This window comes from Geospiza fortis, unplaced genomic scaffold (assembly GCF_000277835.1).
Source record: "Geospiza fortis unplaced genomic scaffold, GeoFor_1.0 scaffold432, whole genome shotgun sequence".
NCBI lineage: Eukaryota > Metazoa > Chordata > Aves > Passeriformes > Thraupidae > Geospiza > Geospiza fortis.
In genome coordinates this window covers 405576-420327 of record NW_005054436.1, presented here as the reverse complement: position 1 = coordinate 420327, position 14752 = coordinate 405576, and the positions used below count along the sequence as shown (strand labels likewise).

Below are 14752 nucleotides of genomic sequence, written 5' to 3'. Positions count from 1 at the left end.
GGGACACACGCCCCGGGCCGGCTCCCTCCGTGCTGCGCTGCCCGCTCGGTGTCACCGGGCATTCCCAGGGAGGGAGGGTCTTGCCGCAGATAACCATTCACCGGGGTGAAAGCACTTGGGTGCGGGCCCCTCTGTGCTGAGCTGCCCCTCGGCCCTGAGCAGCGCCGGGCTCCGGTGCGAGGCACAGGCCCGGGCCCCGAGGCCATGGGGGAGGTCAGTAGCACGCACACTTTGTTGTGGTGTTTCTGGGGACGAGCGTCACTCATGCCCAAGGCGTCAGGTCACGTTTTGCACCGGGGGATGGGCTGGGTGGTGAGCGCGATCCAACCACCCGATGATTCCTTGCCTCCCTGCAGCGCTGCACCTGTCCTTGGTGTTTTCCCAGGAGCATGGCTTACTCGTCTTCATCCACAGATCCCTCACCATCGAGGAGGTGAGTTGGCAAACTTTAAAGTAGTGTTTCGTTAGTGCTATATGAGCAACGTGTTACATATGTCAAAATATTTTTTTTTTAACTTTACAGTTTCGAGATTGCAGGGAAGAAGCGTTGAAGTTTCTTTGTGTCTTTATGGAAAAAGTTGGTGACCACGCTGGAGGGGGCGGGAACATCGCACTCACATCCCACTCAGAAATAATTTATGAGAAATGCTCCTGTAACAGCCCCTCATGTGGCGACACCTCGGAGTGAAACCCACACGGGACAGGATTCCTGGGAAATAAAGATCAGCCAAGCTCAAGCAGAATTGGGTTTCTAGAGGGGGTTTGGAGGTGCTGGTTCATGCATCGGTGGTCCCTGGCAGCTGTAAAAATAAAATAAGGAGTTTGCATGCTTTTAGGTGTGCAAAGAAGCAAAACATGCTCTAGATATAAATATATTTATATATATATGTATATCTATGGGATATGTATGCATGCACAGATCCATTCCTGCCTGGGATAACAGCCTGGGCCGTGGGAGCAGGAGCTGGGAATAAACTGCTGCCTTTAAGCAAAGCACCCCAGGCCCTGTGTGCAGGAATCCAGGCTGGCTGTGCACAGCTGAGTGTGCTCTGGAGGCAGCACTCACGGGGCTGATTCCAGGGCACTGCTGGCACAGCCACAGATAGGGAGGACAAAGGATAAAGGCTGCTCCAGGGACACGAGGCGCCTTTCAATGACCTGGGCTCACGGCTCCCTCTCTCTCCACCCTGTTCCCCAGCTCGTGAACACCTTCTTCAGCTTCCTGAGGAGGAAGACAGATTTCTTCACCGGGGGAGAGGACGGAGTAGCAGAGAAGGTAAAAAATAAACCTGCAGGCCTTTAGCTCTTCACCCTTCCATCCTCTGTGTGTGCCATGCCAGGGCTCCCCTGCTTGAACAGCTCCCAGCATCTGGGTGCACGTGGGCACCAGCAGCTCCCGAGGGAAGGAAGGAGACCCAGAGCTGCCCCTGTCAGGTGAGGAGCACCCAATTCCCTGCTGGGATGGTGCCTCAGTGCAGGTTTCTTGCCAGGCTCTGGCCAAAGGCTAGTTTGGAAAGCAAACCTGCCAGACACACTGACTTAGCAGTGACACAGCAGGTGATAACCCCTGTTACCTTGTTTGCTTAGCCAGGAAAAACACAAAGTCCAGGGCTCTGCAGCCTTGGCTGGGCTGGGCAGCCTGGACAGAGCATCCCCTCTCCTGCAGGGAGCCCTTGCTCGAACTGGAGGGCTTTAAGGTCCTTTCAACCCAAAACATCCTGTGATTCTCTGAAAGAAAGAAGGAAAGGATGGTGAACCCCGCTGTCATTTTTATGGAATAGAGAGCAGACCTCCCCCGTTCCTGGAGGCTGTGTGATCCCACCTGAGTGGCTGCTCAGAGGTGCCTGGCTGCTGTCCTTGGCAGTGCTGGCATCTGTCAGAATGCTTTATGGCTTCCTGGAAACGTGCTCTGCCACCACAGGAACACAGCAAGCAGGGAAGGAGCTGCTTCCCCAGCCCTGCTGAGCCCTTGGCATGAAAGAGAAAGGAGAGGGTGGGAAGGTCACTGCATGTTTTGGGGGCTGTTTCAGCAGGCTCGTGGTGTGGGCAGTGACAGGGACAAGCTCGGGCACTGAAGGTGGTTTCCTCACCCAGGTGGGACATGCTGGGGGATGCACATCTTGCATTCTGTTCTCCAGGAGACACTGTGTAAACAATCCTTGCTCCTAAAGCCAAGCAGAAACACTCAGTGCTTGCTTACAAACTGCAGTTTGCTCAGAAAAGCTTCTGTGTTTCCCTCCCACCCCAAAGCTCCTGGGATAGATATAAAAATAAATAAAAGTTCCCCCTGTGATGATTCCTGTGTGAGGATGTGTCCCTGTTGTTTCTGGGGCAGACCTCAGCTCACCTACGTGCTGCTGTGCACAGCAGCCCTGGCCTTATCGAGCCTGGGGCAGTGCGCTGGCTCCCTGCCTGTGTACTCAGCTTTCCCTGAGCACGAGGCCCTTGGCAGCCAGACCTTGGGATTGACTCCCAGAGTCACAACAACCTTCAGAGCCCTGGGAGTAGGGCTGAAACAAAGGGGGTGTGGAGGAACTCACCCTCAGTGTAAAAACAAGTGCTTCAAGCATTTCTCCTCCAAATCTTGGCACTGAGGCTCCATCTGGAGAAAAGCCCAGGCGTGGGAAACGTCAGAAGTAGGTAAAGAAGTTGGATCTGGTGTGTCCAGCTGTCCTGGAGGTCTGGAGTAGCTTCAGGTGGCTGAGCTGGGCATCAGCTCATCCTGCTGGAATTGCGCACAGGACAAAATTAGTGGAGGATTTTATTTCACTGTTATCTCCTGGAAACATACTCCCTCCATAACTAGGAAGGACTACACATAAATATTTCAAACTTTCCCATTTTCCTCCCTTTTCACTTCCTCCTCTGCTTTTTAAATTGAAAAATCTCTAGATTCCCAGTCCAAAAAATTGAGCGAAGATGAAGGGAAGATTCCCAACATGTGTGTGACTCAGCAGATGTTCTTGTGCTCCTCAGGAGACTGAGTGGGCTTGGTTTAGGTGTGAAGTGGGTGGTGTTTGACCCCATGTGCCCCAGCTGATCACAGAGGCTTCAGCCACACACCAAGCTGGTGCTGGTGTCCAGGTGGATCTCCACACCTGCAGGGACACACCAGATGCACACAGCCTGTGCTCCTCAGGAGTGGGCTTGGTTCAGGGGTGAAGTGGGTGGTGTTTGACCCCGTGTGGTGGTTCAGGGGTGAGGTGGGTGGTGTTTGACCCCGTGTGGTGGTTTAGGGGTGAGGTGGGTGGTGTTTGACTCCGTGTGGTGGTTCAGGTGTAGAGTGGGTGGTGTTTAACCCCCTGTGCCCCTGTCCCCAGCTGATCACAGAGGCCTTCAGCCACCACAACAAGCTGGCTCAGAAGGAGCGCCGGGAGAAGAAGGCGCGGCAGGAGGCCGAGCGGCGCGAGAAGGCCGAGCGCGCTGCCCGCCTGGCCAGGGACAGGGAACGGGACAGGGAGGGCCCGCAGCCCGGCGAGCCGCGCATCAAGGAGCTCACTGACGAGGAGGCAGAGAGGCTGCAGCTGGAAATCAACCAGGTGAGAGCCCGGCAGGTACCTGCAGGTGCAGCTTTGTGCTCCCCGTGGCTGCGAGGGGCCAGAGCGGATCACGCTTGCTCTTCCCCTTGGCAGTACCTCTTTCCTAAGCTTACCCTAACCTTTGTAAGGGCTGAAAATTCCCTGTTTCCAAAGTGGGTGCTCTTCAGCTGGAGCTGAAAGGCTGAGGCCATCTAGTGCCAGCTCAGGAGGTGACACAAAGTGCCAGCTCTTGGCTGAGCGTGTTCCTGCTCTTCTCTTTTCAAACAGAAGAAAGAGGCACAAGGGCAGGGTAACAGTGTCCCAGTGAAACCCTCGGAGGAGGAAGGTGAATCTTCAGATTCCAACAAACAGGTAAAACTTGTCTGGAAATACTTCAGATGCATAAAATGGTTTGGGTTGGAAGGGACCTTAAAGCTCATCGTGTTCCACCCTCTGCCATGACACCTTCCACTACACCAGGATGCTCCAAGCCCTGTCCAAAATACAAATAGAAAATTTGGAAATACAAATTAGAAAATTTGGCTTTAAAAATGCACAGTTAATTCCTAAATGTGCCAGTACAGAGGGCGTATGGGTTTTTTTCTTGTAGTCATGTTTTACCAGAAGCAGCTATTACGGAGCTAAATTTAAGTGGGTATAAAATACAAACAACTGACCTGCAATCCTTATAAAACCAAAGAGCTGTTCTTACAATGGAAACTTGAAAAGCTTCTTTCTTTTTCTTGGATTGCTTAGGGAACAGATGATGAAGAGGAAGATGAGAAGGATAAAGGAAAACTTAAGCCAAACTCTGGCAATGGAGCTGACCTTCCAAATTACAGATGGACACAGACTCTTTCAGAATTGGATGTAAGTAGTGCTTTATGACCAGATATGAGGAATCTGAGATGGGGAATAAGAGCAGGTGCTGGTAAGAAGTGAAGCCAATTCCCTGTGTCTCAGTTGCCTCTGGAAGTTTGTTGAAAACAGCAATGTTTCAATAGCTGGCAGAGAGCTTGGTAACTCAGTAGAATTCCCAGGAGCTCTGCTTTTCCAAATTTTGGTCTTGTTTCAACCAGGCATCAAAATCTGCTTCCCTTTTTATGGTCTCTTCCTTTCACCTCCTGCTCGCTCAGTACCTCATGGAAAAGAGTCCCTGCTCTGCCTGGCTCTGGTGAAACCAAGGCAGGAAGGCTTGGAGCAGCAGCATGGCAGGGTGAGGAGGACTTTCCCTGCCCAGCTGCTCAGATCTGCTCCTGTTTGCTGCAGCTGGCTGTGCCCTTCAAGGTGAGCTTCAGGCTGAAGGGCAAGGACGTGGTGGTCGATATCCAGAGACGCCGCCTCAAGGTCGGCCTCAAGGGCCATCCTCCTGTCATTGATGGGGAGCTCTTCAACGAGGTCAAGGTGGAGGAGAGCTCCTGGCTCATCGAGGATGGCAAAACAGTCACCGTGCACCTGGAGAAGGTAAAGCAGGAGGGGCTGGGCAGGGGTCAGGCTTGGCCCTCAGCCTCTTCTGGGCCTCAGCTGAAGCAGGGCCACCGTGGTGTCCTGGGCACACTGGCAGTGGTGCCACTGGAGTGGGGTATTTCAGTTCCTCCATCTTCAGCCTAATTTTCTGCTATTCCATGATACCAAGTGTAATTCTCAGCAGTTCAGGAAAATCTGGAAGGAAATTAGTCATTTTAATGTTGTCCTCTAGTGTGTTTTGACATCTGTTAGTGACATGAAAATCCAGGGGCAGACCTCCTTGTGTCCCTCCTTGTGTCCTCTCTGGGCCTCTCCGGGTGGGTTGTTGTAATCCCATTTATGTCATGCCAAATGGGACATCTGACATTCTCTCAGATCTCCCAGCTGTGAAAATTTAGGCTGCCTAAAGTAATTTGAAACAAAAATACCCTTTATCTATGTTCAGATTTTACTGCTTTTTAGAAAACTGTCAAATAAAGTTTGATTCCATATTTTTTTTTCCTGTGACTGAGACTTAAAAACCCTAGAACAAGTCCAAGAAAGATAAACTGGTTTTGCTCCTTCGTCCTCTAGATCAACAAAATGGAATGGTGGAACAAACTGGTCTCCACAGACCCAGAAATCAACACCAAGAAGATCAATCCAGAGAACTCAAAGGTAAGAATTGTTCTGTTTTAAGGGACAGAGCCTGCTCGGGAATTACCTCAGCTGAGCCCAGAGTTGTTCCAATGTGGATCTTGCTTGCAGTTGTCAGACCTGGACAGCGAAACTCGCAGCATGGTGGAGAAGATGATGTATGACCAGCGACAGAAGTCCATGGGCCTGCCCACCTCTGATGAGCAGAAGAAGCAGGATATTTTGAAAAAGTGGGTGCAGCTCATTCCCTTGCTTGGCTTTGCCTTCCTCTCTGGCACAAAAAAGGAAACAGCAGCTTGGCCTTCAGTCCTAGCCACGCTCACCTCTGCACATCTCTGTATTTTTGGCCAGACACACCAACAATAGTGTCTGTAAAAGCCTGTGGGGGTAGAGAGCCCAGTGGGGAAATCTGGGAATAGCCTAGCTCTGGAATTGTCCTAATCTGCTGATTTCAAGTCCAGAAGGCACGTTTGGAACTGGAGGTGCCATCTCTGCTGAACTTTAACATGGTCTTGATTGGTGTCTAATCTCCCTCAGTAGCCAGCTAACCACCCCTCCCTCTTGCCTCCAGACAGTTGTCCCCAAGCCACTTTTATGGCTTTATTGCCTTGTTTGGCATAAATGCACTGTGGCAGGGAAATGATTCCTGGAGCTCCCAAGGCCATCTGGGAAGGTGTGGAGGCAATTCTGGGTCACACAGCTTCTTCAGCAAGTGCAGCCCCACACCTTATCTCTGGGTGAAGGATTGCTGTGGCTGACCTGACTCCTTGCCTCCCTTGGCCTCATCTGTAGTGCCAGAAGCTTCCCTGTGGAGCTGAGTGGGGTGTGAGCAGAGCAGAGACCAGGCTCCCCTGGTGTCAGTGGGATGGGAAGCACCCTCTGCTCCTGGGAGGGCACATGCAGGACACCTCGCTGCCAGGGCCTCTTGTTTGGTGCTCTGGAAGCTGGCAGAGGATGGAGAGGAAGTTTAGACTTTGTCCAGGCCAAAGGTGACTCAGTGACACCCATGTGGGTGCTGATGTCTGCCAGGGGAGCTGTCCTGGCTGCCAAACAAGGACGGGATCCTCACAGCACAGATGGCCCTGGAAGTGGAAACGCTGTGGGGGCGTTCCAGGGGAAACCCTGAGATGGGAACACAGAGGAGACCAAGCTGCCCTGACTTGCAGGGTGTGTGAGGCCTCCACAGGGCTGTGATGTGCTGTGTCCCTTGGGGAGCAGAGCAGAGCAGCCTCTGTGTGCACTGGGCACTCCTGGGCACAGAGCACTGCCCTCAGAACTTTCTGATGTGGCAACCTGAGTCCAGATAGCTCCTGGAAGGTGTCCCTGTCCATGGCAGGGGGTTGGAAAAATATGATCTTCAAAGTCTCTTCCAACCCACACCATTCTGTGATTCCCTCTGCTGGGACTGCAGTACATTTGAAATCAGATTTCACTTGATGTGAAACCAGATACCTCTGGTCATGTCCTCCCTGAGATTTTACTGTCAGAGCACTGGGGATATTCCCCATATTCCAGTAAAGCTGCCAGCCCTAATCGCCTTCACCATCTCCCCAGTGCCCCACAGTCTGTGGTGGCTGCTACGTGTGCAGCCCAGAGGCAGCAGTGAGGGTGAGTGTTTGATAATTAACAGCTCCCGTGTGCCTGGGCTTGCTGACCTGGCAGGCTGGCAGGAATGCTGCTCCCACTGACCTGAGGAAAAGGTGTTTGAAGGGAAAGTCCAGGGAATGTGTCCCAAGGAGCTCAGCAGAGCCCTTCCTGCTGTGGAGGGCGTGGGGTTGCAGCAGAACTGCAGAGTGCAGGAAGCAGGAGCCCTTCCCTCCCCAAACTGAGCTGTTTGGCTCTTTCTGACTCTTATCTTTGTTTTCCTTGCAGGTTCATGGAACAGCATCCAGAAATGGACTTTTCAAAGGCTAAATTCAACTGAGCTGTCCCCCTTCCCCCCCCTCTTTCAGTCAGCCCCTTGAATGGGGCAGGAAATGTATGGTTGGATATTCCTCACCTTGGGCAAGTTAAACTTCAGCATCCCCCACGCGAGCTTGCTGTGGAGGGCCCTGCTCAGCCCCCCTCGGTGTCCTGGGAGCAGAGGCAGGGCCCCAGAGCAGCTCCAGACAGAGCCATCTGCCACAATTCCCAAAGGCAGTGAGGAGAGGAGGAGGGCTTAGAGCCAAAAGGGTGTTAGGGCTGAGAGAGCCAGACCTGAGAGGCTCTGGGATAAATCTTTGAGGTATTGCTTCGCTTCCCTGGGCTGCTCCGAGCTGCTCATCCGCTCTTTGCCCCTGGCACAGGTACTCCTGAGTTCTGCTCCCTCCTGCTCTCCTGTGAAAACAGGGATCAGTTTATTTTGTAAAATAAATCTTTTCCTGCCTTCTTGGGAAGGGAGAACAGCAGTTGGAAAGCACAGCTATTGCAGTGGAGACAGACCCTGCTTCTCCTTGCTGCTGCTCCTGTTTGTGCCACAAGTGGGACAGCCGGAGCACCCTGGGGCTCCCAGCACAGATGGTCAGGCTGCTGTCCTGGAGCAAGGAGAGGCTGGGGACTCTGTGGCTGTGGCTGGGGAGGACGAGGGGGGCGTTGGGGATGCTGTTGTTGCTGGGAGGGTCTCCTGCCTCTTCCCCAAGAGCCTCCCTCCCCTCTGGCCGCGCGCTCTGCGAGCTCCCGCTGACGAGTGGCATCACTCTGCATGTTCTGTCTTTGTTGAAACTGCAGTGCAACATAAAGGAAAACAAGTGGAATATCCCAGGCAGAGCGTGTGGTTTCTCTGGCAGAAGGGATCAGGGACCCAGGCTGGGAGGGAGAAGGGAGGGGTGCCAGGGGTGCTGTGCCCATGTTCTGCAGCTGCCTGGGAATCCCTCTCGTGCTCCCAGCTCTGGACTGCTGGTCTCTCCCTCCCTCAGGAGGTGGCAGTGGGAGCTGTGTTTTGCTCGGGAGCGCTGCTGAGCCCCGTTCCCAGCTCTAACCCCAGGGTGGCTGCTCCAGGCTCTGCTCTCCACAGAGCAGCATGTGACCACACCAGGAAGCCACCCTTGCCCCAGGTCTCCTTAATGCCCAGCTAACAAGGAGAGTGTCAGGAAATCCTGGGCTCTATCCCAGATCCCTGCTGCTGTGGCTTTTCCCTCTGCCTCCCCCAAACATTTCCACCTCCTCTCCGAGGGATGGGCACAAAGGGCTGAAAATCCTGTTTGGGCAAAGTCCGGCCTGGCGCAGCTCCTGGCGTGGTGGGGTTGTTTTCTGAGCAGCAGAGCACTGTTTGCATTAAGAGTTTTACAGACTCTTGGGGTTAAAAAGCAGCCCCCACCCAGAAGAGCAGTGACCTTGAGAGTGAGCAAGGACCCAGACTGGGGCAGCTGCCTCTGGGCTGGATCTTCCTGCCTGTTTGTCTTACAGATCACCTACACCCACCTGCCTGTCTGTACTTTGGCCCTGATAAAAGAGCAGCATCTCCTGTTTTCATAAAAAAAGCTGAACTCCCCTGGATTTGAAGGTTTTAGCCCCAGAATGAGCTACCTGCTGGTTTGTGGGACAGGGGAGCTGGGAGGGCTGAGATGCTCTGGGGTGTGATCAGCTTCTCCCTGTTCTCAGCTCTGTGGGTGAACCCCAGGGAAGCTGGGGGGGTTTTTGGGAGGAAGGAGGGTCAGTGGGAGAATGGGGCCAGCCCTGGTGCCCTGACCCCCGCAGGAGGTGAATGCCCAGGCTGTGTTTGTGAACGTGGCTGATCCCAGAGCTGCCCCTGGACTTTGCCCCCTCAGCAGCGGAACAGAAGGTGTTTCACTGCCGGCCTTGTCCTCTGCCAACACCCCCGGCCACCACTGCCCCAGCCAGAGCAAGCTGGGAGCACCCTTTTGCTTCCCAAGGCAGCTTCCCCTGGGATAAACCCTGCTGGGTCCCAGCAGCTGCTCCAGGCTTGAGGAATGCAAAGCCCCACCTCAGTCTGAGTCCCTGGAGACTTCAGAGCGTGGCCCTGTCCTGTGCCCACGGCAGGGAAATGCTGGGCAGCACCAGGGAAATGCTGGGCAGCACTGGGACCCACAGCATGCACACACCTTGAGTGGGACCTGAGCCCCAGCAGAGCAGGAAGGGCAGTGCTGGACAGGGACAGCTCACCGAGGTCCCTCTGGCTCTCCCTACCTGTGCCAGGTCACCTGGAGCAGCCGGTCAGGTGCTGCCACCAGCTGGAGGGCAGAGCCTGGAGCTCCTCACCTGCCCAGGGCTCCTCCCCACCTCCTGTAAAAGCAAGGCCTTTGCAGGCACAACAGGCTCTGCACAGAGCTTTCTATAGGGTAAGGTTTTCCCCATTCATTTGGGTTTTATCTTTAACAGCAGCTTTACCCGTTCATGGCTCTGAAATCCTCCCAGGAAACACATTCTGCTCCTGTGCACCAGCAGGAAACCCCCAGGGCTCCTGCCCAGCCCCTGCCCCAGAGGGTGAGGGAAGGTCAGGGGCCAGGAATGGAGCCCGGCAGGTTATCCTGGGGTTTGCACTGAAATTGGGAAGTGCAGAACTGGTCCTTCAAGTCCCAGGGTCAGAGGCTGGGCCACCCTCCATCCCTCAGCTGATCCTGTGGAGCAAACCCCACATCTGCTGCCACGAGCTGGTGACATCACAGGGACAACCTGGGAGTTCTCCCCCCAGGCTCAGCTTTTCCAGAGCTCAGTTCCAGCATCACGCCCAGGGAAGGTCCAGGTTTCCCTGCAGGACAACAAACCCTTCCCCAGAGGCTCCTTCATTTGCATCCAGACACCAGCCTGGCATTCAGGATCCCCCTGGAGCTACCAAATGGATGAAAATGTCCTTGTCCATCTGGGACTGCAGCAATCAGCCACCCCCTGTGCAATCCCCACCCCAGGATGCCCAAGCTGATGAGAACAGGAATGTAAAAGTCACAGCACAGTAAAGAGCACAACTTTTACTTTGTAAAAAAAGACCAAACCAGAACATTTAAGGCCAATGAGTGCAAAAGAAACTCATAAGACACCACAGGTGAGCCAGCTTCAGGGACCATCGAGTTGACAGTCTTCCTCTCGGTGAGTTTTTGGGGGGCTTGGGGTTTTTTTGGCCAGTTTAATCCCCACATGCCCACTCTTCACACCCAGCCTAGCCACTGAAACGTGCATCTGCCCTGTAGCAGTGACTGCAGCTCTCTGCAAGCCCAGCTCACCCCTCGTTTCCAGCACAGCCCACAGAGCTGTGTCAGTGTGACCCACGTGAACCTCAGCACACAGCTTGGAGGAAACTTGTCCAAATAACAATGTACAAACCCAGGAGAAGCAGAAGCCAAGCAGGTCCCTCAGGATGGGCAGCATTTGGAGGGAGGTGACCTCACACAGTTCCCCTGGGAGTCCCAGCCTGGCCTTGCTTCAAGTCTTTCCCTTGTATAAACTCGATTTCTCATCGACCAACAGCTTTAAACACAAAGCAGGGAGGGGAAGCCAAATCCAAGGCTCAGTCCCTTCCCTTCATCTTTGAAATATCTCTGTCAGTGTCTCCAGGTGTGGTCTCAGTAATGCCCCTGATTCCTGGAAGCACACTCTGAACAAACAGCCAGTGATTTACAGAAACAGGCTCTAACAGGGACTGGAACTGTCCATTTCAAAGGGTTTTGGCCTTTTAAAGAAGCCTGAGAGCTCATGAGAGGAATGAAATCCTTCCTCCCTGCCCAAAGCTCTGAAGAGCAATCACAAGCTATAAAATAAAGGCACATTTCAACTAAGACATATTTCAGTTCAATTAAGGCACATTTCAGTCCAACTGAAGCACATTCCAGCCCATCTAAGGCACAAAACCATGGTCCACACTGAAGCCCAGGGCCTGTTTGGGCTTCCCTCTCCCGAAAATCCAGTGGGTGTGTTTATCCTATGGCTGGTGAATTAAATGAAGCATTTGCTGTTCAGATCCAAGGCCACCCAAAGCTCCAAACAAGTCCCATGGCTTGACATGTTTACTTTGTGATAAACAACCAAGTGGCAACACCACAGATGCAGCTTCCTCCTGCTGCAGCCCTGCAGCTCAGCTGGCACTGAGCCCCGGGGACAGCAGTGCCCATCTCCTGGCTGCAGTGCCTGCAAAGGGAAGGACAAGGTGCTGAGTGCCCACAGGGAAAGGCAGGGCCAGCAGTGCCTCACAAACCCTCTGCTGACACTCTCAGGAACCTTTCCTTTGAGGCAAACCAAGGGATTTGAAGGGATTTTTTAGCAGAACAGTCAAAGAGCCCAGTTCTGAACCACACAAAGTCAGAAGTGAATCAGGTGTTCTCCTCACCTGCCACAATCCTGCTCCAGGCTCTCCCAGGGGAAACATGGAAAGGGAAGTGGGGAGAGCTGCTGGCAGGCAGGCAGTGTGAGCTCCTGGACTCCAGCAGAGCTGATCCCCATGGTCTGCCCATGCAGGGGCAGCCCAGCAGCCACCCCGGCCCCAGCACAGGCCCTGAATCAGGGGATGAGCCAAGAGGCCACAAACTGAATGAACCCCATAAAGCTGAACCTTCTCAGCAGCAGGAGGTGACACCAAGGCTCAGCAGGGAAAGGCAGAGCTGCCTACTGGAAACACCATGGGTGGAAGACTTTGGGTTGGTGGGACCAACACAGGCACTTCAAAATAGAGATTTGGGTCCCTGCAGAGCAGGATCTCAGCATGCACCTCAACATCAGCACCAGCACAGAGACACCACAGTTATTCCCTATCCAAGTTCACTCAGGCAATGCAGGAAGCAGAACTGTACAACAGGTCCTCAAAACAGGGAAAGGGCCGAGCCACTGAGGCTGCTGGAGCTAAATGTGATTTACAGGAATCACAGAGGCACAAGTTCTCTGCTACTTCCTTGTCCATCTTCTCCTCCCTGGGCACACATTCCACCTCCACATTCATTAGCTCCGCAGTTTGCTCCCTTGATTGTCCATAAAAACCAAAATATCCAGTGAAGTTCAGACAGCAGGAGGAATCTGACTTCAATAAGGATCAGGGAAGACTGAGGAAAAAAATTCAACTTGGCACAACACAGTCCACATGGAAGGAGGAGGATTGTGACTGCAGCACAGGCCTGGAATGCTGCTCGGGTCCTTTAACAGTACACCTGGAGCAGAGGTGCCCCGGACGAGTCAGTCTCTGTGTCCTGGAAAGAGGAATCTCTGCTGGTTGGAGAGCCTTGGGGAGGAGAGAGAAGAGAAGAGAAGAGACAGTGCCATTAGCCCAGGGGAAGCACAGCAGCCTGGCACTGGGGAAGCAGCTGCCACAAAAGGCTTTGTGTACCATGAGGGAGGAGAAAGCCACACAAAGCCATGGCAGGGAACAGCCCTGCCTGCATTGCAGCCATCTCCCAGGAAAGAGCTGCTGTGCAGGAGGAAACCTGTCTTGTAGCCCTGGGCTGCTCTCTGGGAGGATAGAGCTCGGGGCAGCCCTGCCTGCTTCCCTTTTGCACAGTTCCTTTTGTTCCCAGTCTCACCCATCTGTGACCTCTGGCAGTCACACCCCAAATACAGCCCCAAACTTTGTCAGGGTACAGAGAGACTGAGAGCTCTCAGGACAGGTCCTAAGCAAGGACAGGGAACTCGGATTTCACCCTTTTCAGAAAGATCCCCCAACCCAGGGAGCGTCCAGCTCCATCACCCCCAAAGCCCAGGAGAACCGAGGGGAGCCTGAGGAGCAGGGTGAGCTCAGGCTGTGTGGAGGGTGAGGGCATGGACAGGGGGGGCTCAGGGCTCTCCCTGCAGGCAGGCCCAGCCAGGTGAGTGTGTTACCTGCACTGCTGTGCCGCCTCATGTTCCTGGCCAGCACATCCGCCGGGGTCTCCTCCGAGATCTGCACGGCCAGCTCTGCAATGGAAACCAAGAGGGCCTGAGACAGGGAAGGAGGATGCAAAGGATGACTCAGCACTAAGGATCCTGTCAGGGAACACCCTCAGGGAACACGACAGGCACAGTCTGATTCTTCCCATTGCTTCCGCCACCGTCCGGACGGTCTGAGCTGTGTCCTTAAATCCCAGGAGCAGCCTCCCTGCTAATCTGGGAAGCACAACACCCACACGGTTTCCTCTGGGACTTCTGGATGTCTCCTTGCTCCCACACTCAGCTTTTCAAGGTTTTTCTACAACAAACTGTTATAGCCTGCTCTGGAGCTCAGACACTTGAGGCTGCTCCCACAAGGAGGAAGAAGCAGAAGCTCTGGTGCTGTGGAACAGCCCTCCCCTCCTCTTTGCAGGGATATTCACTGTGAGGAGGAGGTCTGGGCTCTGAGGACACGCTGTCACAGAGTCTAGGGGTGGCATGAGCCAGGCAGCACATGGGAGAGAGCCAGCTGAGTAACTGGACATCCTCGGACACGAGCAGCTCGTCTGGTCCTACCAGTTCAGTTTGACTCACCGTTTTTCTGCCTCCCTCAGATGAGCACAGGCAGGAGCAGCAGCAGCAGCACAAACCCATCTATTGCTCAGCACAAACCTCATGGGCAGGGAAAGACAGGCTCAGGGAAGCCCCAGCACAGGGAGGAGGGTGAGAAGCAGAGCTCTGCACTCACACAGCCCAGCAGAAGGTGCCCACTGGGGCAGAGCAGCCTCCAGCCCCGCTCCAGTGCCACAGCTCGGTGGCTTTGCTGGCACCGCCCTCCTGCAGCCCCCGGGGACCCCCGGCACCCCCCGTACCGTCCTGGCTGATGACCATGGACTCCAGCATGGTCTCGTTGCCGCTGTCGGGCGCGGTGCCGCGGCCGGACGGGTCCTGGTGGCCCTGGCTGGCCGGGCTGCAGATGTGGGGCCGCACGCGGCTCTTGCGGGTGCTGATGCGGATGATGCCCCGCACCAGCCGGCACTCGGCGTCCTGCTCGTCCAGGTTGTAGTCCTGAGTGATGCTGTTGATGAGGTCCGAGATCTTGTTGGTCTTCTCCAGGAAGACGGTGTCCGAGGTGCACTTGGCCAGCTCGTCGATCTGGTGGACGCTGAAGAGCTCCGTGAGCTTCTTGAAGATCAGGACGTCGATCTGCCTGCTGGACATGGAGCCGTTCAGCTCGCTGATGTCCACGTCGGACTCGTGGAAGGAATAATATTCCTCTGAGCTCCGGTGGCTGCTGGGGAGCGCTGGCTTTTCTAGGCTGTTCCTGAAGGGCTTCTCCAGGAGCTCCTTGCCGCAGGAATCAGATTCCACGT

At 54.4% G+C, this 14752-nt stretch overlaps 3 protein-coding genes across 3 annotated transcripts in view; 1 reads left to right on the top strand and 2 right to left on the bottom strand.

The window, feature by feature from the left end:
• GPATCH3 (G-patch domain containing 3) overlaps positions 1-266 on the bottom strand; it is a 9116-nt gene extending 8850 nt beyond the window's left edge. The window contains 1 exon segment of the mRNA XM_031062024.1: positions 186-266. Coding sequence (XP_030917884.1) covers positions 186-266 — 81 coding nt within the window.
• Positions 267-1153: 887 nt separating this feature from the next.
• On the top strand, positions 1154-8357 carry NUDC (nuclear distribution C, dynein complex regulator). The gene is made up of 8 exons (XM_031062023.1): positions 1154-1276; positions 3321-3539; positions 3807-3890; positions 4275-4388; positions 4788-4982; positions 5559-5642; positions 5733-5851; positions 7494-8357. The coding sequence occupies exons 1-8, from the start codon at positions 1154-1156 to the stop codon at positions 7543-7545; spliced, it is 990 nt and encodes a 329-aa protein (XP_030917883.1). The 3' UTR covers positions 7546-8357.
• A 2153-nt stretch (positions 8358-10510) lies between these two features.
• Positions 10511-14752, bottom strand: part of KDF1 (keratinocyte differentiation factor 1) — a 6983-nt gene continuing 2741 nt past the window's right edge. Inside the window, 3 exon segments of the mRNA XM_005427082.2 lie at positions 10511-12759; positions 13353-13427; positions 14252-14752. The exon segment at positions 14252-14752 is cut by the window's right edge and continues 26 nt beyond it. Coding sequence (XP_005427139.1) covers positions 12677-12759; positions 13353-13427; positions 14252-14752 — 659 coding nt within the window. The 3' untranslated portion in view covers positions 10511-12676.

Bases quoted from the DNA above. Each gene is read 5' to 3' on its own strand.
- NUDC (XM_031062023.1), top strand. From the start codon at position 1,154: ATGACCTGGGCTCACGGCTCCCTCTCTCTCCACCCTGTTCCCCAGCTC. The intron at 3,540-3,806 runs GTGAGAGCCCGG...CTTTTCAAACAG, and splicing joins TGCAGCTGGAAATCAACCAG to AAGAAAGAGGCACAAGGGCA. The intron at 4,389-4,787 runs GTAAGTAGTGCT...TGTTTGCTGCAG, and splicing joins AGACTCTTTCAGAATTGGAT to CTGGCTGTGCCCTTCAAGGT.